This window comes from Meriones unguiculatus, chromosome 7, assembly GCF_030254825.1.
Source record: "Meriones unguiculatus strain TT.TT164.6M chromosome 7, Bangor_MerUng_6.1, whole genome shotgun sequence".
NCBI lineage: Eukaryota > Metazoa > Chordata > Mammalia > Rodentia > Muridae > Meriones > Meriones unguiculatus.
This window is the reverse complement of record NC_083355.1, coordinates 106,145,050-106,162,939: the sequence shown is the minus strand read 5'-3', so window position 1 is coordinate 106,162,939 and position 17,890 is coordinate 106,145,050. Positions and strand designations below refer to the sequence as shown.

General features: G+C 43.2%; 1 protein-coding gene across 7 annotated transcripts in view; it reads left to right on the top strand.

Moving 5' to 3' along the window:
- The window catches only part of Ttc7b (tetratricopeptide repeat domain 7B), a 200,139-nt gene that overhangs the window by 77,278 nt on the left and 104,971 nt on the right, over positions 1-17,890 (top strand). For all 7 annotated transcript variants that reach the window (XM_060388045.1, XM_060388042.1, XM_060388040.1 and 4 more), the window contains 2 exons: positions 3,239-3,317; positions 8,258-8,430. In XM_060388045.1, coding sequence (XP_060244028.1) covers positions 3,239-3,317; positions 8,258-8,430 — 252 coding nt within the window. The remainder of the gene's footprint in view (positions 1-3,238; positions 3,318-8,257; positions 8,431-17,890) is intronic.

Here is a 17,890-nt window from a genome sequence, read left to right as displayed (position 1 = left end):
GCCCTGGAAGGGTGAGATTCGAGAGAGTGAAATAAAGGCAGACAGGGAAGGGTAGCGAGACTGCTCCCATTATGAAAATCGGTGGGTTTGACCAAACGCTGCCTACTGGGCCGGGCAGCAGTGGTGCTGAGAGCAGAAGGGTATTGCCTGCCAGCTGGCTGATGACGCAGCTGGTCCTGAAGACTGCCGGCCCTTTCCTCCCTGGTCTTAGCTGAATTGTTGGAGGTGCTCCAGCCTGAGGGAAACACACCCAGCACAGAAAGCTTGAGGAAGCAAAGTGCAGGAGACGGCCTGGGTTCTGACAGCCTACTAGAGTATGAGTATGCTTGATACAAAATAAGCATTACCATAATGAATTCTGACATCATTGCACCGTCTCAGTCAAGGGTGTTGAGATGAATAAATGGCCTCATGTTGGGGGTCTATGGAAGCCCTAAAAACCAGGGAAATTCCTCGACCCTCTGGTTTTCAGTTTAGAGTGGAAACTTTAAACAACAGTTTGTTCTAGATGTTTAATGGATTTCAGCATTTTAGGAACAAACTAATAGTTTACAGATATGAAAGCAATCGTGTGGATTTTGTTCATTTTCTTCATACTGGATTTGGGGTACTTGTGGCAATTTCTAATATATAATTGTGCCACCCCTTCCTTGCTAACCTTCTAGGGTGCCACAGCCTTAGGCCTGCTACCTCTGCAACTCCCCTGTAGTTTTTGTTTATGAGCAGATTCTTCTGAGTTGAGGAGAGGATTCAATTCTGAATCCTGCACACAGTCCAGGAACAAGCTGGGAAAAGCTGGAGACAGTTTGCACTTATTTTCAAGGTCATTTTTTGGGAGCCAATGTCAGGCTCAGCCTCCTCCTGCTGTGGAGATTTTTGCATTCCTCCAGCAGAGGGCCTCCTTCCCGCATGGGAAAAACCACAGCCACCCAGAAAGGAGAGTTGGGTTTCTCTAGCCATATCAGGTGGCTGAAGGCATATCCATCAAGCACAGGGCTTCTTCCCCTGGTTTAATGGATTTGCTTTCCAGTTTGAACTAGTACCTAAGGAGCATCATTAGCTGTCATCACCAGAACATAGGGTTTATGCTATTTGTGTGTGTGAAGTAATTTGCCTATCAGTGGCACCACATACACATCTGAGCTCTTGGATTTCTTTCCTCTCGAGTCTCTTCTGCTTTACAGAGCTTATGTTTCTTTTGTCCTATGTGGTAACAGAGCATGGTGGAAAGCTCCCAACTTGCTTCCTCCCCAGGCTTTGAGTTTGAACAAGCCCGTTCGCTTCTGTGTAAGCTAGACTGTGTTGGATCATTTCTGGCTAGAAAATTCTGTGCTTCTATAACTATAAATAGTTCATTCTGCAAAAAGGACATGGGTGATGCCCCAAATGGCCAGGTCCTATTTGTAGCCTCCCCAGCTATAATAGTTAGCTTCAATGTGCTTATTCAAGGTCTAATCTCCACAATGGCAAAGCAGGGCTATGAGGGTCTAGCAGTGTCTCTCCAGTGACATTGCCTCAGGCATGCCCGTATTCTATCAGTTCAGATGCCCTTTATGTACACAGAGGGCATTTAATCGGTGATTTGGAAATAAAATTAGCTACCCAGCCACTCCCATTTCTCTCCAGCTGTGACCGTTTCCTCCTGTTACTCCAGAGCACCGAGCTTCAGCCCAGAGCAGTGTGCGCAGTTGCCGTGGACATGGATCCATACAAATGAGTGAGGGGGCAGACAGAGGAGATTGCATGTCCCAGGGCCTGTTCTCTAATTTTTCTTCATGTCTCCAATGGATTTTCTTAGTGCTGCTTAGAGTCCTGAGTGCAGGTGGCAGCGGCTGCTGCTGCTGCTGCTGCTGCTTCTTCTTCTTCTTCTTCTTCTTCTTCTTCTTCTTCTTCTTCTTCTTCTTCTTCTTCTTCTTCTTCTTCTTCCTCTTCCTCTTCCTCTTCCTCTTCCTCTTCCTCTTCCTCTTCTTTCTTCTTTCCTCTTCTTCTTCTTTCTTCCTTCTTCCTTCTTTCTTCTCTCTTCTTCCTTCTTTCTTCTTCCTTCTTCCTTCTTTCTTCTTCTTCCACAAAGCTTCTGACATGATAGCTTTTCATCTGTGTGGGTAAGAGGGCTGAGGGAGTGTCACATACTGGGCCAGTCAGCCATTATTTTAACATTCTTGTGAATGAGAGCTCCTGGAAGCCACATAGGTATAAGATATGAATCAGTCACCCTGTGACTGGTGCGTGCATCTTACAGAAGCCACATTTTTTTCTCTCATACCTTTTCATGATTTAAAATGCCACCCAAACAAGAGCCAGATACCCGGAGCATCTGTCACAGCCTGCTGAGGCTGGCTGATAGTCTTGCACCTGCTAACCCGTTCTATGGCGTTTTGGAAAGATGAGATGTGTTCTAATGAGCCTGTTATAAATATCACCTAGTTATGTCATAGATGGTGGCAGTGCTCAATGTAAAGGAAATGGCTGGGAGGTGTTCCCAATCAAAGAGGCCAGAACCAGCATTCTGAGGGAACAAGTGGAGCCAGGATGCTCTAACAAAAATGATTTGTCCCCTGTGAAATATGTTGCTAGACTTGTCTCTGTGGAGCACGTAGGATGATGAATGGATCTGTGTTCTGAGCAAACACAGGAAGGCCAGGCACTGGTCAGTTCACAGTGGCCCTCAGAGAGGGGCTTTGGCCCTTTGCTTCTTTTTGTCAGTTCTGGGCTGGAGTTCATGTGATGGACTTACTGGGCAGTGATTTCTGTTCTGAAAGGTGAGAAGTGCTTAAGTGAGGCCGTCCCTCCTTTTTCTTTTCTGTTTATCCTCCTCATAGATTTTCACCAAGAAGTCTTCTCCACATTGCATGCAGTGCCTTGCTCATGTCCTTACCTGCCCAGTGTTGTCATCTCCCTTTTTAATGACAGCACAGACTCCAGTACTCCTGGGGGGGGGGGAACTGTGAGTTTGAAAATAGATTCTTTATTCTTTGCCTCAGAACTGAGTTTTAGGTTTTTGACTCCTTGAGAAATTTTGATTTGATCTATAAAGCATACACACACACACACACACACACACACACAAAACCATCAGTCTTGGGTCAGTTGCTCAAAGACAGGTATGTGTAGAATAATCGTTTGCTTGAATTCTAGCCAACAGCTTTTATATGGACAAAATGTATTGAAATCTGTATATAAGATACTTAATATTATTACATGCCAGATGGAAACCTTCTCAAATTCTGTGTGCACACAGGAACTTGACAAGAGGAGTCGGGAGATTTAGGGAGCTTCTCCGAGCAGTGGAGACGAGAACAACACAGAACCTGCGAATGGTAAGTGGGACTGACCCGAGGCTGCAGGCGCCTGGCTTCCGTGGATGTATGTGACACGTGTCCACGTGATTCTGTATAAGAGTGCATTTCCGTGTTCCAGCATATTTAACACTTAATTTCAGAACATTGTAATACTTCTCAACGAAACTGCAAACACATTAGTAGTTTGTTCCCATTCTTTCATTCCCCTAGCTTTTGGCAATCACTGATTTCATTTCTATTCCTATAGATTTGTCTATTTTGAACATTTCACATAGAGTTATATAGTATAGCCTTTTGGACTGGCCTCCTTCATGTAGCATCAGTATCGTTCTATTTAAGGTTCTTCTTCCATGTTGCCTCAGTGTTTTCCTTTCATTGCCAAACAATACTCTGTTTTATGAGTCTGCCACACTCTCTTCTCCCAGTCTTTTTCAGTTGATGGGTATTGGGTTGTTGTGACCATGCTTGTGTGAGGACCTCTGTGTACAGGGTTTTGAGTGGACACATGCCTTTGTTCTTCCTCTGTTCTTAGGAGTAGTGCTACATGAAAACTCTGGTTTGAACAGTTTGAGGAGATTCTGTTTCCCAAAGTAGCTACCCGTTTTCCATTCCCACCAGAAGTTCTGAGGATTCTGCTTTCTCCACAACCTAACTAGCACTTGTAGTTATCTTTTTGTTTATAGCCACCTTAGTGAGTGCCTAGTGAGTCCATGGTAGGACATGCTGGCTGTCTGGATAAGGACATGCCCACAAAACTTGAAAGAGAAGTACAGAAGAGAGTCTGTCATCAAACCCGTGAAGGCCTAGTGCTCACTGTACTAATAAATGTCCTATTTATACAGCACAGTCACAATTACTACAGCAATCCTCTATAAATCTGCAGCTTCCTTTATCTTTTATTACTCATGTTTGTCCTTAATTGTTGTTGGGAATGTTCATTTGGATAAGGCTAAGAGATTCATATCATGGGAAATGCAGAGAGAGCTTCATTTGGGCATCTCCAAGGTTCTAAGATGTAGAGATATGATTTATGGGGCAAGGCAGCTAAACTGAAGGTTTTTCTAGGATATGTTGTTGAGCTAGATAAGTAACTTTATACATACACACAGACACATTTCTCATCAAGACCTTACTGATAAGGTCTTGATATTTATATTTTATATTGGTTTTTCCTTTTTATAGATTTAAAATTTTATATTTGTCTGAATATGTTTTATATATAATATTTTTATTTTATAATTTTTTATTTATTTATAAATTTATTTATAGTAAAAAACCCAAAAAAGTTATTTATAGTATATTTTATATATTCAGACAAAGCATTTTGATTTTTAGGGGCCTTTAAGGCACAAGAGCTTGCTATTATATACATGAAAACTTTTGCCAGATAGCTTTTCTCTTAAATTCACTTATTCTCTGAGTCCCATAAGGCTTTTCAGCTGATCAGTTTGAATTGCTTTAGATGCACGGTGATAGGGGCAGTGTTCCAAAATGGGGCATTTCTGTTGACCCTCATGGATGGATGGATAGATAGACAGACAGACAGACAGATAGGTAGGTAGATAATCTTTCATTGTTTTCTTGAGGTGAGCAGGAAGGAGCCTTTTCAAGTCTATTTGGTAGCTGGAATTGCCCTTGGACATTTCAGCCACGAGCTGGTGTTGTTAACATGAGGGTAGACATTTCCCACTTTATGTCATTCTGAATCAAAGTGTGCCTTTGCTCTCTGCTGTGGGGATCTTCAAGTGACTTGAACTGCATGAGAATTGTCTGAGGAGCTGTGGTTTTGGTTGTAGTCAAGTGCTTTGGCAATGATCTACATCCCTAACTGTACTGAGGAATGCTGAACAAATACATGTCCTCACCTACAAGCTCCAAAATTCCAGTGGAGTATGTCTGCAGCAGGACCAAGGAATCTACTTTAGTAACTACAGGATTTTTTTTTTTTTACCTTAGGTAATATTTGCAATTGTATGCTGTATTTGTGAGATGGTAAAGTTGTTTTGTGAACTTGATTTGATATGAAAGCATAGCAGAAAGCGATTTAAAACTATATTCATAGCATTCCATTTTTAGACTTTACCAAAGAATGTAAACAAAATTTCAAACACAAACTCTTGAACATGAATGCTCATAAAAGCACTATTTCTAACAGCCAAAAGCCAGAAACAAGCTGAATGAATGGACAAAATGGCTCATGTCTGTCTTGCTCAACAGTAAAACAGGAGGAACCTAATAAACAGACAACAGCATGGCTGAATCTTGAAAAGATGGCACTGCATGAAGGAAGTTGATCACAGAAGACCCACAAAGTAGGCGTTTCTGCGAGATCTTCTAAACAGTCAAATCCATAAAGATAGAAAACACATTAGTTGTTCTCAGGGTTTGAGAGGGGAGAAAGTGAGAAGCTACAGCTTAAAAGGTATAGGATTTCATTTTGGGGTGACGAAAATGTCCTGGAACTAGATAGTGGTGAGGATTGCACACCTTGTGAATGTACTAAATGCCATTGGATTGTGCCCTTAAAACAGTCATAGTGGATGGGGGCTGAGAGAAGAGAGACAGACACAGACAGAGAGAGACGGGGGTTCTTTATTCATTTTTCCGTTTTAACGTTTATTTCACGGTCGTAGTGAATGTAGGGTGATTCTGACAGCTGAAGCGTTCAGCAGAGCCATTAGCTCACGTGACGGCAGTGAGATGAAAGTAAAGCCATAATGGAGGTCCAGGGAAGCAGCTCAGGCAGTGTTCAGGTCTGGAAACTGTGTTCTTATGAGATCTTTACAGATGGTTCAGTTGGGGATGATCTGGATGCATTTAGTTCCACTCTTTTACAGCCATTTAAAGGCAGTGGCTTTGACATGAGGATAATCAAGAAAATTTGCCTTTGCCCAGTGGTTCTCAGAAGCCACCAAGCTAATGATTTGGTTACATTTAAGTTTCCTTGGGGAGTTTTAGGAAGACTCATATGGATGAATTCTAAAGACGTTCTCTTCTGAACACATTCATTTTAGAAGCTCATTCTCAGAGAGTATCAGCTGTATCTTTCAGAGAACACAGAACCTGCTGGGAAGCCCCACTGCTTGAGGCTCTGGGTGATTGTGGATTGACTGTTCTGGGATACAGAGGTTCTGTTTGCAAACGGGGTATTGGGAGGTGTGCACATGTGTGTACGCTTGTGTGTATCAGCATCCCTTTGCCAGCAAGACCCTTCTCGGTAGACATACCTCTTGCATATTGCTCGGAGTAACGTTCTAGGCATTGGCATCGCAGAGGACTCAGAAAAGCATCTTCAACTTCGCTGGCTAGAAGGAGAAGGTCTGTTTGTTTCTGGATTTTCACAGGGAGGTGTGAGATAACCCCAGCTCTGTAGAAAGCCCTTTTTCATCAGAAGCTGCAGCTCCCACTTTGCCTTCCCTGCTGCACAATGCTAGCTTCTGAGCTTCTCAGCCTCTCTAGGTCATGCATAGAAAGTAGGGCACCCCACTCACCAACTGCTGTATCCTGTGTGCTGGCGTGTGACTAAGGACACTGCTCCTTTGAGTGTCTGCAGGGTACGTATGGCCATGCTTAGATTTTTTTTTTTTTTTTTTTTTTTTTTTACTTCCGAGGGTGTCATTGAATTGTGTCCTCGCTTTTCTCTGGATTTGAGCTATAGCAAGCATCTGCTGCAGGGTGATGAAAACAGCTGCAGTTCACCCAAGAGCTCTTAGAAAAGGCTTAGCAACATGTTTAGTTATTTTGGGTCTAAAACCTATTTAATGTGTAATATAGACAGGGCAGAATTAGGAGTGCGTGAACCTTCTTAAAGAACTGTTCATGAGGCTGGAGAATGGTTCAGGGCTTAAGTGCAGGTACTGATCTTTTTTTGTTTTGTAAGAAATTTTATTTTTTTATATTAATCACAGGTTATTTACTTTGTATCCCAGCTGTAGCCCCCTCCTTCACCCTCCTTCATTCCCTCCCAATCTCACCCTCCCTCCCTCATCTCCTCCCTGATCCTCTCCAAGTCCACTGATAGGGGAGGTCCTTCTCCCCTTCCATCTGACCCTAGCTTATCAGGTTTCTTCAGGACTGGCTACAATGTCCTCCTCTGTGGTCCAGCAAGGCTGCTTCTCCCTCGTGTGTGTGTGTGTGTGTGTGTGTGTGTGTGTGTGTGTGTGTGTGTGTGTGTGTCAAAGAGCCAGCCATTGAGTTCATGTCAGAAATAGTCCTTGTTCCCCTTACTAGGAAACCCACTTGGATACTGAGCTATCATGGGCTATATCTGAGCAGGGGTTCTAGGTTATATCCATACATGGGCCTTGGTTGAAGAAACAGTCTCATAAAAGACCCTTGTGCCCTGATTTATTTGGTCCTTGTAGACCTCCTGTCCTCTCCAGGTCTTACTAACTCCCCCTTCTTTCATAAGATTCCCTGCACTCTCCTATAAGATAGGATAAACATACTGAAATCTAAAGAAGATAAAAAAGGAGGACCTGGGGTAAGATGAGCAATCATCACTTAGAAAGACAAATGGGATGGACATTGGAGAAAACAAGTAACAGGACAGGAGCCTATTGCATAGGGCCTCTGAAAGACTCTACCTAGCAGTGTAGCAAAGCAGATATTAAGACTCATAACCAAACCTTGGGCAGGTACTGATCTTACAGAGGACTGCAGTTTGATTCCCAGCACCCACCTATGTCAGATGGCTTACAACCCCAGCTCCTGGGGATCCAAAACTCCTATCTTCACCAGCTCTCATGTACACGTATCTCCAACACATTTATTTATAATCAAGATGAAGGTAAATCTCTTTTAAAAAGTCTTCAAGTGTCTTTGCATATTATATTTTCTTTTACCATAGATGGGTCTTGTAATGATGCCTCAAACCTAGTGATAGCCAATAGAGATAATGACAGAGTGGCTGAGATAAAACAGTTAGCAATCATGCTGTTCTTCCTTTGTGTTTCCAGACAATAGCCAGACAGTTGGCAGAAATCTTGTTACGGGGCATGTGTGAGCAGAGCTACTGGAACCCTCTAGAAGATCCTCCCTGCCAGTCACCTCTGGATGACCCTCTCCGGAAAGGAGCAAACACCAAAACCTACACACTCCCTCGCAGAGCCCGTGTCTACTCAGGAGAGAAGTATGGACTTGATGTCCTCAGCTGGGGACCCTGGCATGGGAAGGGGACTTGGGAATGTTTGGGGGCAAGGAGAGAAGCACAGGCGGTTGACCATGTAAAATCAGGTGAGCGCGGTAATGGAGCAGTTCATCAGAGTGCTCCAACCCTGTTGACAGCTCCAGCAGAGGAGCGTGAGGGCAGCACTCTCCTCTCCATGTGTGCCTCCTTCCTCAGCTCTCTGCTGTCTGTGTCACTCTGTGAGATCCTCTCCATTTATCACAAGATCCCCAGCATCACGCAGTAGTCAACAGCCACTGTTTATAGCAGAGCCAAATAGGCATTCATTTCTTCAGCAAGTTCTCCATCTTTAAAAATAATAAAACCTTAGCCAAACCATGAAAAATTTGCCAGTGGTTGGAAGGAGATGTCTTTCTAAAGAAGTTCTAAAACTTCTTTATTTTTGTAAAATTTTAATTTGGGACCTGGTTTCCTTAGAGGAAAATGGGTCAGAGAGCTCCTGCCTTCGTAGACCTGAGCCTTTCCTGGTCAGGAGGCTATAAGATGGAAAGACAGAGGAAAAGCTGGGAGAAGGCCCCTTAGAGCCCCGAGGTTCCTTCTCTGCCTGTTGCTTAAGGACAAGGCCTCGTGGCCTTTCCAAATCTCTGCAAAGAGAAAGGGGATGCTAGTGAGTGGGTGGGACCCCTTCAGTGCTATCACCCTGTCAGGCTGCTGAGAGATTGCACACGGCTGCTCTGGAAACCCTGGAGAGCACTCTGGGGGGTAGGCCAGCCACCTGGCTTCTGGCTCCTTGTGTGACATCTGAAAACCGTGTTGCATCTTCTGAGGATCCAGTTTTCTTGGGTCGGCTGCTTCTTGTTCCTAAGCTGACCCCTGGCCTCTCTTTCCCTCATAGTCATCTTATTCAGTTTGCGTTTCCTATGGGGATTTGGACAAGGGACTGCATTCCTGACTCTTTCCTCACACTCATCTAATTTTCTTTTGGTCTTCACTTTTCCAGCCAAGCTGAACCAGTTTGCCTGACTTACAGGTGTGCATCCTCCTCAGCCCTTGTCTAGATTCATGAAACACCTGTTCTGGCAGCCCCCTAACTCACTGTGAAGTGCCAACTCCCTTAGGAAGGGCTATCCAGAAGCAGATTTAAAACTGAAATTTTAAGTGATTTTTTTATGTCTTCAAACAAAGTCTAGGTTTGTTTCCCACATTAGAAGCTTCTTAATGGCCTAGGTTCCAGGTACGCAAAGGATCTTGGTCACTGTCCTCATGTAGTAACACCTGGAGTTCTGGCCCAGTATGGCCTTGCCTCAGAGACAGAAACTCTCATAGTTCACTGGTGTCTTTGGTGTTGCTCAAGATGTTGGCCTTGCCACTCTTGTGACACCACTCCGATGTCAGCTTCCTATTCATGTAAGGAGAATTCTGGGAGAAGTCCCGCACCATGTTACAAGCTTAATTTTATAGACACACACACACGATCTGTTTGATTTCCACTAGTTTTATTGGCTGTAATTCACATATTGTACATAGTGTCCAGCTCACTGACTTGGAATGTACATTCATTGGCTTCCAGTACATACATAGTTAGGAATGCATCACCAAAGTTGAGTTGAAATGCTCCAAAAGTAATACCCAGTATGTAGCTGTCACCCTTCTTCAGTCCCTTAAGTTCCCATGCATTTTTGGATCCACTTGCTCATTTCTGCCAGAAACACATTTTTAAAAGCACTGGTTATATGTTCACGCCCCCCCCCCCCTTTGCTTTGGAAGGGGATGTGTGCCATTTAGTTTATATTGTAAAGGATACAGTTTGGAGTCATTTGGGAAGAGGGAGCCTTATTGAGCAATTATCTAGATCAGACTGGTCTGTGGGCATATCTCTGGAACAATGTCTTGAGGGCTAATTGATGTAGGCAGGCCTAGTCCACTGTGGGTGGCACCATCCCTATGCAGGTGGACATGACTGTAAAAGGACTTAGCTAAGCATGAGCCTGTGAGAGTGAGCCAGAGAATAAGTCCGCAAGCAGCCTTCCTCCATGGTTCCTGTCTCCAGGTTTCTTCCTTGAGTTCTTCCCTTGACTTTCCTCACTACTGGACTGTGACCTAGGACTTGTAAGATGAAATAAACCCTTTCCTCCTTAAGTTGCTTTAGATTGTGCTTTTTATCACATCAACAGAGAAGCAAACTAGAACAGGGCTCTGGGGGTGGAACCCAGACCCTTGCATAGAACACTAGACAGTACTGTACTGTTTACTCATATCTCAAGCCCCATAATTTCTTTTTGGTGCTATTATAAATGGAATTATTTTTTAATTTCAGTTTAAGAAATTTCAACCCACTTTTAACTTTTTATAAATTTTAATAATAATATATTCTTTTTCAGTTTAAAATTATATAATTTCATATAGTGTAGGGATTTTTGTTGCTGTTATTGTTGTTGGTTTGTTTTTTGTTTTGTTTTGATTTTTTTGGTTTTTCGAGATGGGGTTTCTCTGTGTAACAGCCCTGGCTGTCCTGGAACTTGCTTCATAGACCAAGCTGGGCTTGAACTCACAGAGGTCTGACTACCTTTGCCTTCTAAGTGCTGGGATTAAGGCGTGTGCCACCATGCCTGGCTAGCATACAATGTGTTTTAATCATATTCACACATGCCCCAGAATCCTCCTAGATACACCTGTTCCCTACACACCCAATTTTGTGCCATCTTTTTTTTTTTTAACTCATCAGGTCTAGTTTGTGTTACCCATATGCTCCTAGATGTGTGGCTTCCCACTGGAACATGGTTAACATACCAAGGCCACACCTGAAAGAAAACTGACTGTCTTCTTCCCAGCAGCTATCAATTACCGGTAGCTCCTTAGGCATGGAACTTCATGCTCACCTCAGTAATTATACTTTACTATTCACACAAAGATGATAAAAGTTGATGTAGGCCTTTGTGTATCAATTAGACACCAATATAGCCTCTTCTGTTCATCCTTAATTTTATTTTATAACTATTCACTGCAAGTATATGGAAGAAACATTGATTTTTCTGTGTTGATATTGTATATTAGAACCTTGCTGAGTTTGCTGATTTTGTCTCTTAGGTTCCTTAGGCTATTCTGTCATCTGTAAATAGATAATTTTACTTACTCCATTCAGAGCTGGGTGCTTTTGGTTTCATGTTCTTCCTGAGATGTATGGATAGACCCTCCATCATGATATGAATAGAAGTGATGAGAGAACATCCTTTTCCTGTTCTGATCTTAAGACAAGACAAGCATCCAGTCTTTTGGGTTAATGCCTGTGTTTGCTGTAGATTCCCTGTTTGGGACTGACAACACTCCCTCCTGCTCTAGGCTGTTGTCTTATCACGGAGTCTTTGCTGCATTTGTTCGGCTAACTTGGGGGGTTGTCCTTTATTGTCATGCATTTCTCTCATAGAGTTTCAGATGTTAAGCCAGCCTTGCATTCCTGGGATAAATTCAATTAGGTCATAGTGTATAATTTCTATTAGGTCATAGTGTATAATCTTTTAAAATTTGTTTTTGGGTTCTATATCTTTGTTGGCAATTTTTATACCTACACTCCCAAAAAATATTGTTCTGTAGTTTTCTACAGAAAAAACCCTGTCTTTCTATAAAACCTTTCTATAAAACCCTTGTCTTTCAGGGAATCTGGGTAATTTTAGTCACATAAAAGGAATTAGGGGTTATTGCTTATCCTTTTATTTAAAAAAAAATGAACTTGAAGAATTGATACTAATTGTCTTGAACTATCAGGTAGGATTTACCACAGAGCATCTGTCCTTGGCTTTTCTCTGAGGGCGTCGACTTTAAGCTCTTTGCTATGTTTCCTCAAGAACCCGTCTCAGTGGTTTGCACCCTTCTTTAGGTCTGGCTGGTCTCATCAGTCATCTAATTATCACCATATTCTTACTTAGTTAGCCGAGTTTCTTTTTTCTGCAGAACTAGTTGTTGCATTCCATTTTTCTTTGGCTCTTTTCTGTCTCTGGGGGATGGGAGCAGGCTCCCTAAAAGCCTTGTTTATCTCTTTAAAGAACTAACTTTCTGTTTTGTTTATTTAGTCTGTTCTGTGTTTTATTAATTTCCACACTAATCAGTTTTTAGCATGCTGATTCTGTATGAGCATTCTCTTTTCTCATTGTTTTTTATAATTTTTTTATTTTTATTCACTTTTCATCCAGTCATAGCCCCCTCCCTCCTCTCCTCCTACTCCCATCCTCCCTCTCTCTTTCCATTCTTCCCCCCCTTCCCTACTCCTCACAGAAGGGGAACCCCACCCACCCACCCCTTTATGTCAAGTTTCATCAGGACTGAGCTCATCCTCTTCTCCTGTGGCCTGGTAAGGCAGTCCTACCAGGGGGAAGTGATTGAAAAGCAGGCAACAGAGTCTTTGTCAGAGACAGCCCCCATTCCCCTTACTAGGGATTCTATATGAGAACCAAGTTGTCTCTTGGCTATATCTATGTGGGATGCTTAGATCCAGTCCATGCATTGCCCTTGGTTTGTGCTTTAGTCTCCACAGGACCCCCTGAGCTCTGGTTAGTTGGCCCTTTGGTCTGCTTGTGGAGCTCCTGTCCCCTCTGAGTCCTTCTGTCCTTCCCCTTCCCCACATTCTTCCACAAGACTCTGCTTCACCCAATGTTTGGTTGTGGGTCCTGGCATCTGTTTCCATTGGGTGCTGGGTGGAGCCACTCAGAGGACAGCTATGCTAGGCTCCCATCAGCAAGCATAGCAGAGTATCGTTAATCGTGTCAGGGGATTGGGGCTGTCTCCCATGGGCTGAGTCTCGGGTTGGGCCGGTCCCTGGTTGGACATTCCCTCAATCTCTGCTCTATTTTTGTCCCTGCACATTTTGTAGGCATGGTAAATTTTGGGTCAATTTTTATGGGTGGGTTGGTATTCCCTTTTCTCTACTAGGAGTTGTGTCTAGTTAGAGGGTGGATTCTTCAGTCTCCCGTTACTTGGAGTCTCAGCTAGAGTCACGCTCATACCCTCTTAGGAGCATACCCTGTCGCAGGTCTCATTGGTATTTTTGATAGAGAAAATACACTAGGCTAGGCTTCTACTTGTGTGGTGCTCCCTTACTACCAAAGGGGGCTGACTGTAACACAACTGCAGCGAGGCAGGGCATCACCACCCTCTTCATTAGGAGGTAAAAAGGAGAATCCGCATGTGATATTCAAACTTCATTTTGACCATTAGCCCCAAACTCCCCTTCTCTGTTCAGACTTACACTTGAGGTTAGAACTTCTCAAGTTTTTTCATTCGTAAACCCCTTCTCACCCAAGAAATGTTTATGCAATTTTGGGCATCTAGATACAAATAAAGCACTTACTGACAAATCATCAAGAAATTTATTTTAAAACAAGTGTTTGGGATGATTATAATTTTATCCTTTATTATAGTTGAAAGCAAATTTGTGTATAAATGATGGATAAACTTACACTTATTTTTTACATAAATAGTAAAATCTTAGTTGAATGTCTGATTCTATGGGACATAAAGCTTCCTCAGCATTTTTCAGAGTTAATCAGTATTTTGACTTTATAATTGTCAATTCTGAGAACGCCACTTCATATAAACACATGGTATAAAATGGTAGAAATATGTCTAGGGCCCTTTCAGAAATTATTGGAAATTCTGTCCTAATCTCAAACCAAAATTTATTGAACAGTTTTTGCTATTTAAGTCAGCAACTCATACAGTAGTTTTAAAAACCAAACCCTCTAACATAACAACAAATTTTTATACTACATGCTGAGGAGTGGTGGTTGAAAAACATGTGAAGTCTTAATTCTGTAATTAAACCACTTTGTTTCTAGAAGAGCACAGCACTTTGTGTGTATGGTAGAAACACTGTATTAATAATGTACATTAACTGTGTATGTTGTGTTCAGAACAAAGGCTGCAGTAAGGTTCTTGAGTTTGCTTGTGTTTGAGTTTGAATTAACTTTGGTCGCTGCACTCAGAAACGTTTCACTGTTGCCATATTTTTCATGACCCTCAAATTTAGTTTCGTGACCCCATGAGGTTGCGCCCCACAGCTTAAAAGACTAGTTTAGGTGTCTCAGATTCTTCTAGCTTAGCAAACCAGAAAGACTATTCAGAGTGTTGGTCAAATGCGCTGCTTTGAAAAGTTAGCTCTCTAAAAGCTCTGCCCTCCACTGCACCCTAATAGAGGCCATGTTTCTTCTCTGCCTGGTCACTTGACATTTGAAGGAGAATAAATGCTGAAAATTCTGGCAGGGGCAGGGTGGTCTGTTGTAGGCCTCTCTGCCCTTTTGGACCTTTCTATGAGGACGCCTGCTTTGCCCTACTTTTTTTTAGGGTAAGCTTTGTATTCTACATAACTGATGGGGTATTAAGTGGATGAAAAGCAAGCACTTTCATCCATGTGAAATGGTGCCCTGCTTGAGGAGCAGTTGCTGTCAGAGCCCACGAGCCTTCTTTTACCTCTCCTAGGTACTTACTGTCCCTGTTTAAAGAAACCCATCGAACTGTTTGTTTTGTTTTCCTTTTATTTACTTATTGTGTGTGCAAGTGTATGGATGCCTTCAGACATCAGATCACGTCTTGAAGGAGTCAGTGATTTCCTTCCACCATGCCGATTCCAGGGATCAAATGCAGCAGGTCCTCGGGCTGGGTGCCAGGTGCCTTTACCTACTGAATCATTTCGCTGGCTCTTGGTCTGGTTTGTCAAGCTGTGTGTTGAGCATGGTGGCTCACTTGTAAACTCAGTATTCAGGAGGCTGAGGTGGGACAATCCCTTAAGCCCAAGAGTCAGAGACCAGCCTGGGTAGTAAGACTCCACTTCAAAATACATAAGTCTTTGTATCATCTTCAACAATCATAAATTGTGTATTCATTTATGTCTAGTGTTGTATGTGAACAATTCACACATATTTTCCCACGTGGCAGTAGTTTATTTTCACTGCTGTATACTATTCTGTTTTATAAATAGTAGTTTGCCCATCTGTTTCTTTTTGGCCACTTAAGTTATTTCCCTGTTCTGTTTGGGACTAATAGAACCTGTGATGTATGAAGGTGTATATGTCTCTCAGTATATATTCGTGTGTGTTTCAGTTAGGTGTATTTTCCCTTTTATCCTTGTAAAAACTTGTTCGGTGGCTTGGATAATTACATACATATTAGACTAGAAAATTAGCACAAATAAAGCAGGAGATTAAAAGCCATCATTGTGCCTGCAAGTGGCTAGTGAGAAGGTATTGAATGAGCATCCTTGAATACAAGCCTAGGGCAACCTCCCTGGTAGACAAAGGAGAAGGAAGCAGTCTCTGTTGAGTGATCCTTTGGGTCTGGGCCTCCTAGTGGGCTATGCAGAGGTTTTGGAAGGCCAGGAGCATCACAGGGCTGTGGTGACTTTTGCTAGCAGAGCTCTTTGGTCTCCTCACATTCCCTTTGAGTCATTGTACAGAGAGGCTTGCCCCCTCTCTCTCCAGGGATGCACGATTCCTGTCCCCTCCCTAGGGATGTAAGATGACAAGCCACATGGGACTTACCTGACCCCTGCATTGAGGACCACTTCACAGACTTGGACTGACCTGATGAATTTGTCTTTCTCTGTCATAAGGAAGTTGTTGACCCATATTAGTTGACAGAAAAGGAAAGAGTTGTAGGGAGGTCCATGTCATCCTCGGGCTGGACCAGCTGCCCACTGGTCAAGCTGCTCTCATTTGCTAATTGAAATCCCCTTCCTTCTCTGGGCCCCTTAGCTAGACCATGGCATTGAGCCAGCTTCCTGTACATAAAGAGCTCAGTGCCACTCCTGCAGCCACACAGAGTCACCGTGACTCCTCGGGGGCCATTGCCTTTACACAGTGGTTTCCTTATTGTAGACACCCCGGGTGACAAGAAAGCTAAGATGCAGTTGGATACAGTTGACTTTTTGTTTGTTTGTGCTTGTTCTGACACATGTGTACAGCAGGGGAACTGCTTTTTTGTGTGTGAAAAACTTACAGCCCTAGAAAAACACATGTTAACTGTCAATGCCTTGAGGACCCTTCTTCCCTGTGTCCTACAAAAGTACAAGATGCACTTAGGAGTTTATCCAAACTAAAGACACGGGCGGTTTGACTGAAGGTCATCACTGGAGTTGGTACCATGGCTGGGCTGAGCCTGCAAACCTCCCACCCTCAGCCTCTCCCTGTTTCTGCCAGGCCTTGGGAGCTGGTTTCATGGCTCGATGGTTCCCTTTGTCCCTTAACCCTGTCCTTCATGCAACTCCCTGTGGATCTAGCTCCCCACCTTCCTGTTCTCCAGAACTGAGACAGGGCACTCCAGGGTCTCCCCCTGAAGCACGTGGGCCACAGAGAAGGAAATGTCACAAAAGGAAGGGCCTGGCAGTTTTGACTACCCACCCTGAGCTCCGCCTTGCATGAGCAAGGAAATGACCAGAAATGGGTCTCAGGAAGGTTTTACTGTTTCCAGGGAACATTCTAGCATGGTCTTCAGGCCTGTCCCCTGTCTCTCTGCTTCTTCCACCTTTTGCTCCCAGCCCAGGAGCTTCCCAGTGTCCATCCACCTGCCATTCAGGGCAGGCCCAGGAAGTGGAATTAGATGCAGTTAATGCGCTGCTTGTTAGCAACTCTGGTAAAAATAACACAACCTAGAGTTTAAGCAGGCTGGATGGCTCAAATGGAATTTGGAGATTATCCATGGGCTGAATTGGCTGCCGTTAAGTCATAATTAGCACGGCTTGGGCTCTCTCTTTTCAATTAGTCTGAACAATGCAGGACTAGCTAGCCATTAGAAAAATGGTTCAGGCTTCTGCTTTATTTACAAGGTCCCAATTGCATAGAAGCATGGCCAGGATATCAGGGGATAATCAGAAGTGTTCTGTTTTCTGAAAAACCCAGAATACCACACGCTGACTTCCCAGAGAAGCTTTGGCTCTGGGCCTGTAATCCCACTGCCCATTCCCAGGCCAGCCTTGCTGAAGCCCTGCATGGCCCTGGACAGGACATAGAAGATCTCAGAGTTCTGCAGAAGGACTGGGCACTGTATGTTCTGTGTCACTTCCAGTGTTCTCTGCTGCAGTAGAAATGTTGCCAATGCTTCAAATAGAGCAAGGGTTTATAATTATCTGGAAATAGTGGGATTTTTGCCCTTTTATTGTTATTAATTTGAGGAGAAGTAATCTCAGATGATTGTTATGTTGTTCCTAAGGAAGGTATAAATTTAGTCCTTATTTAGTCATCTTGAAAATAGGCAGTGGTTTGTTTTTTTGTTTCTTTGGTTTTTTTTTTTTTACCAAGTTTATTTTATTATAAACTTTCCAATTCTCAAACAAAACAAAACAAAACCAACAACAACAACAAAAAAAAGTTTTTTTGGCCTAGTTAGTGATAACATGCAGAATTCTAGTCAAGAGTGCAGAGGTCTGGGGACAGGAGGAAGGAGGAGCTTCATGTTCTTAAAAGTGCTCACAGCACCAAAA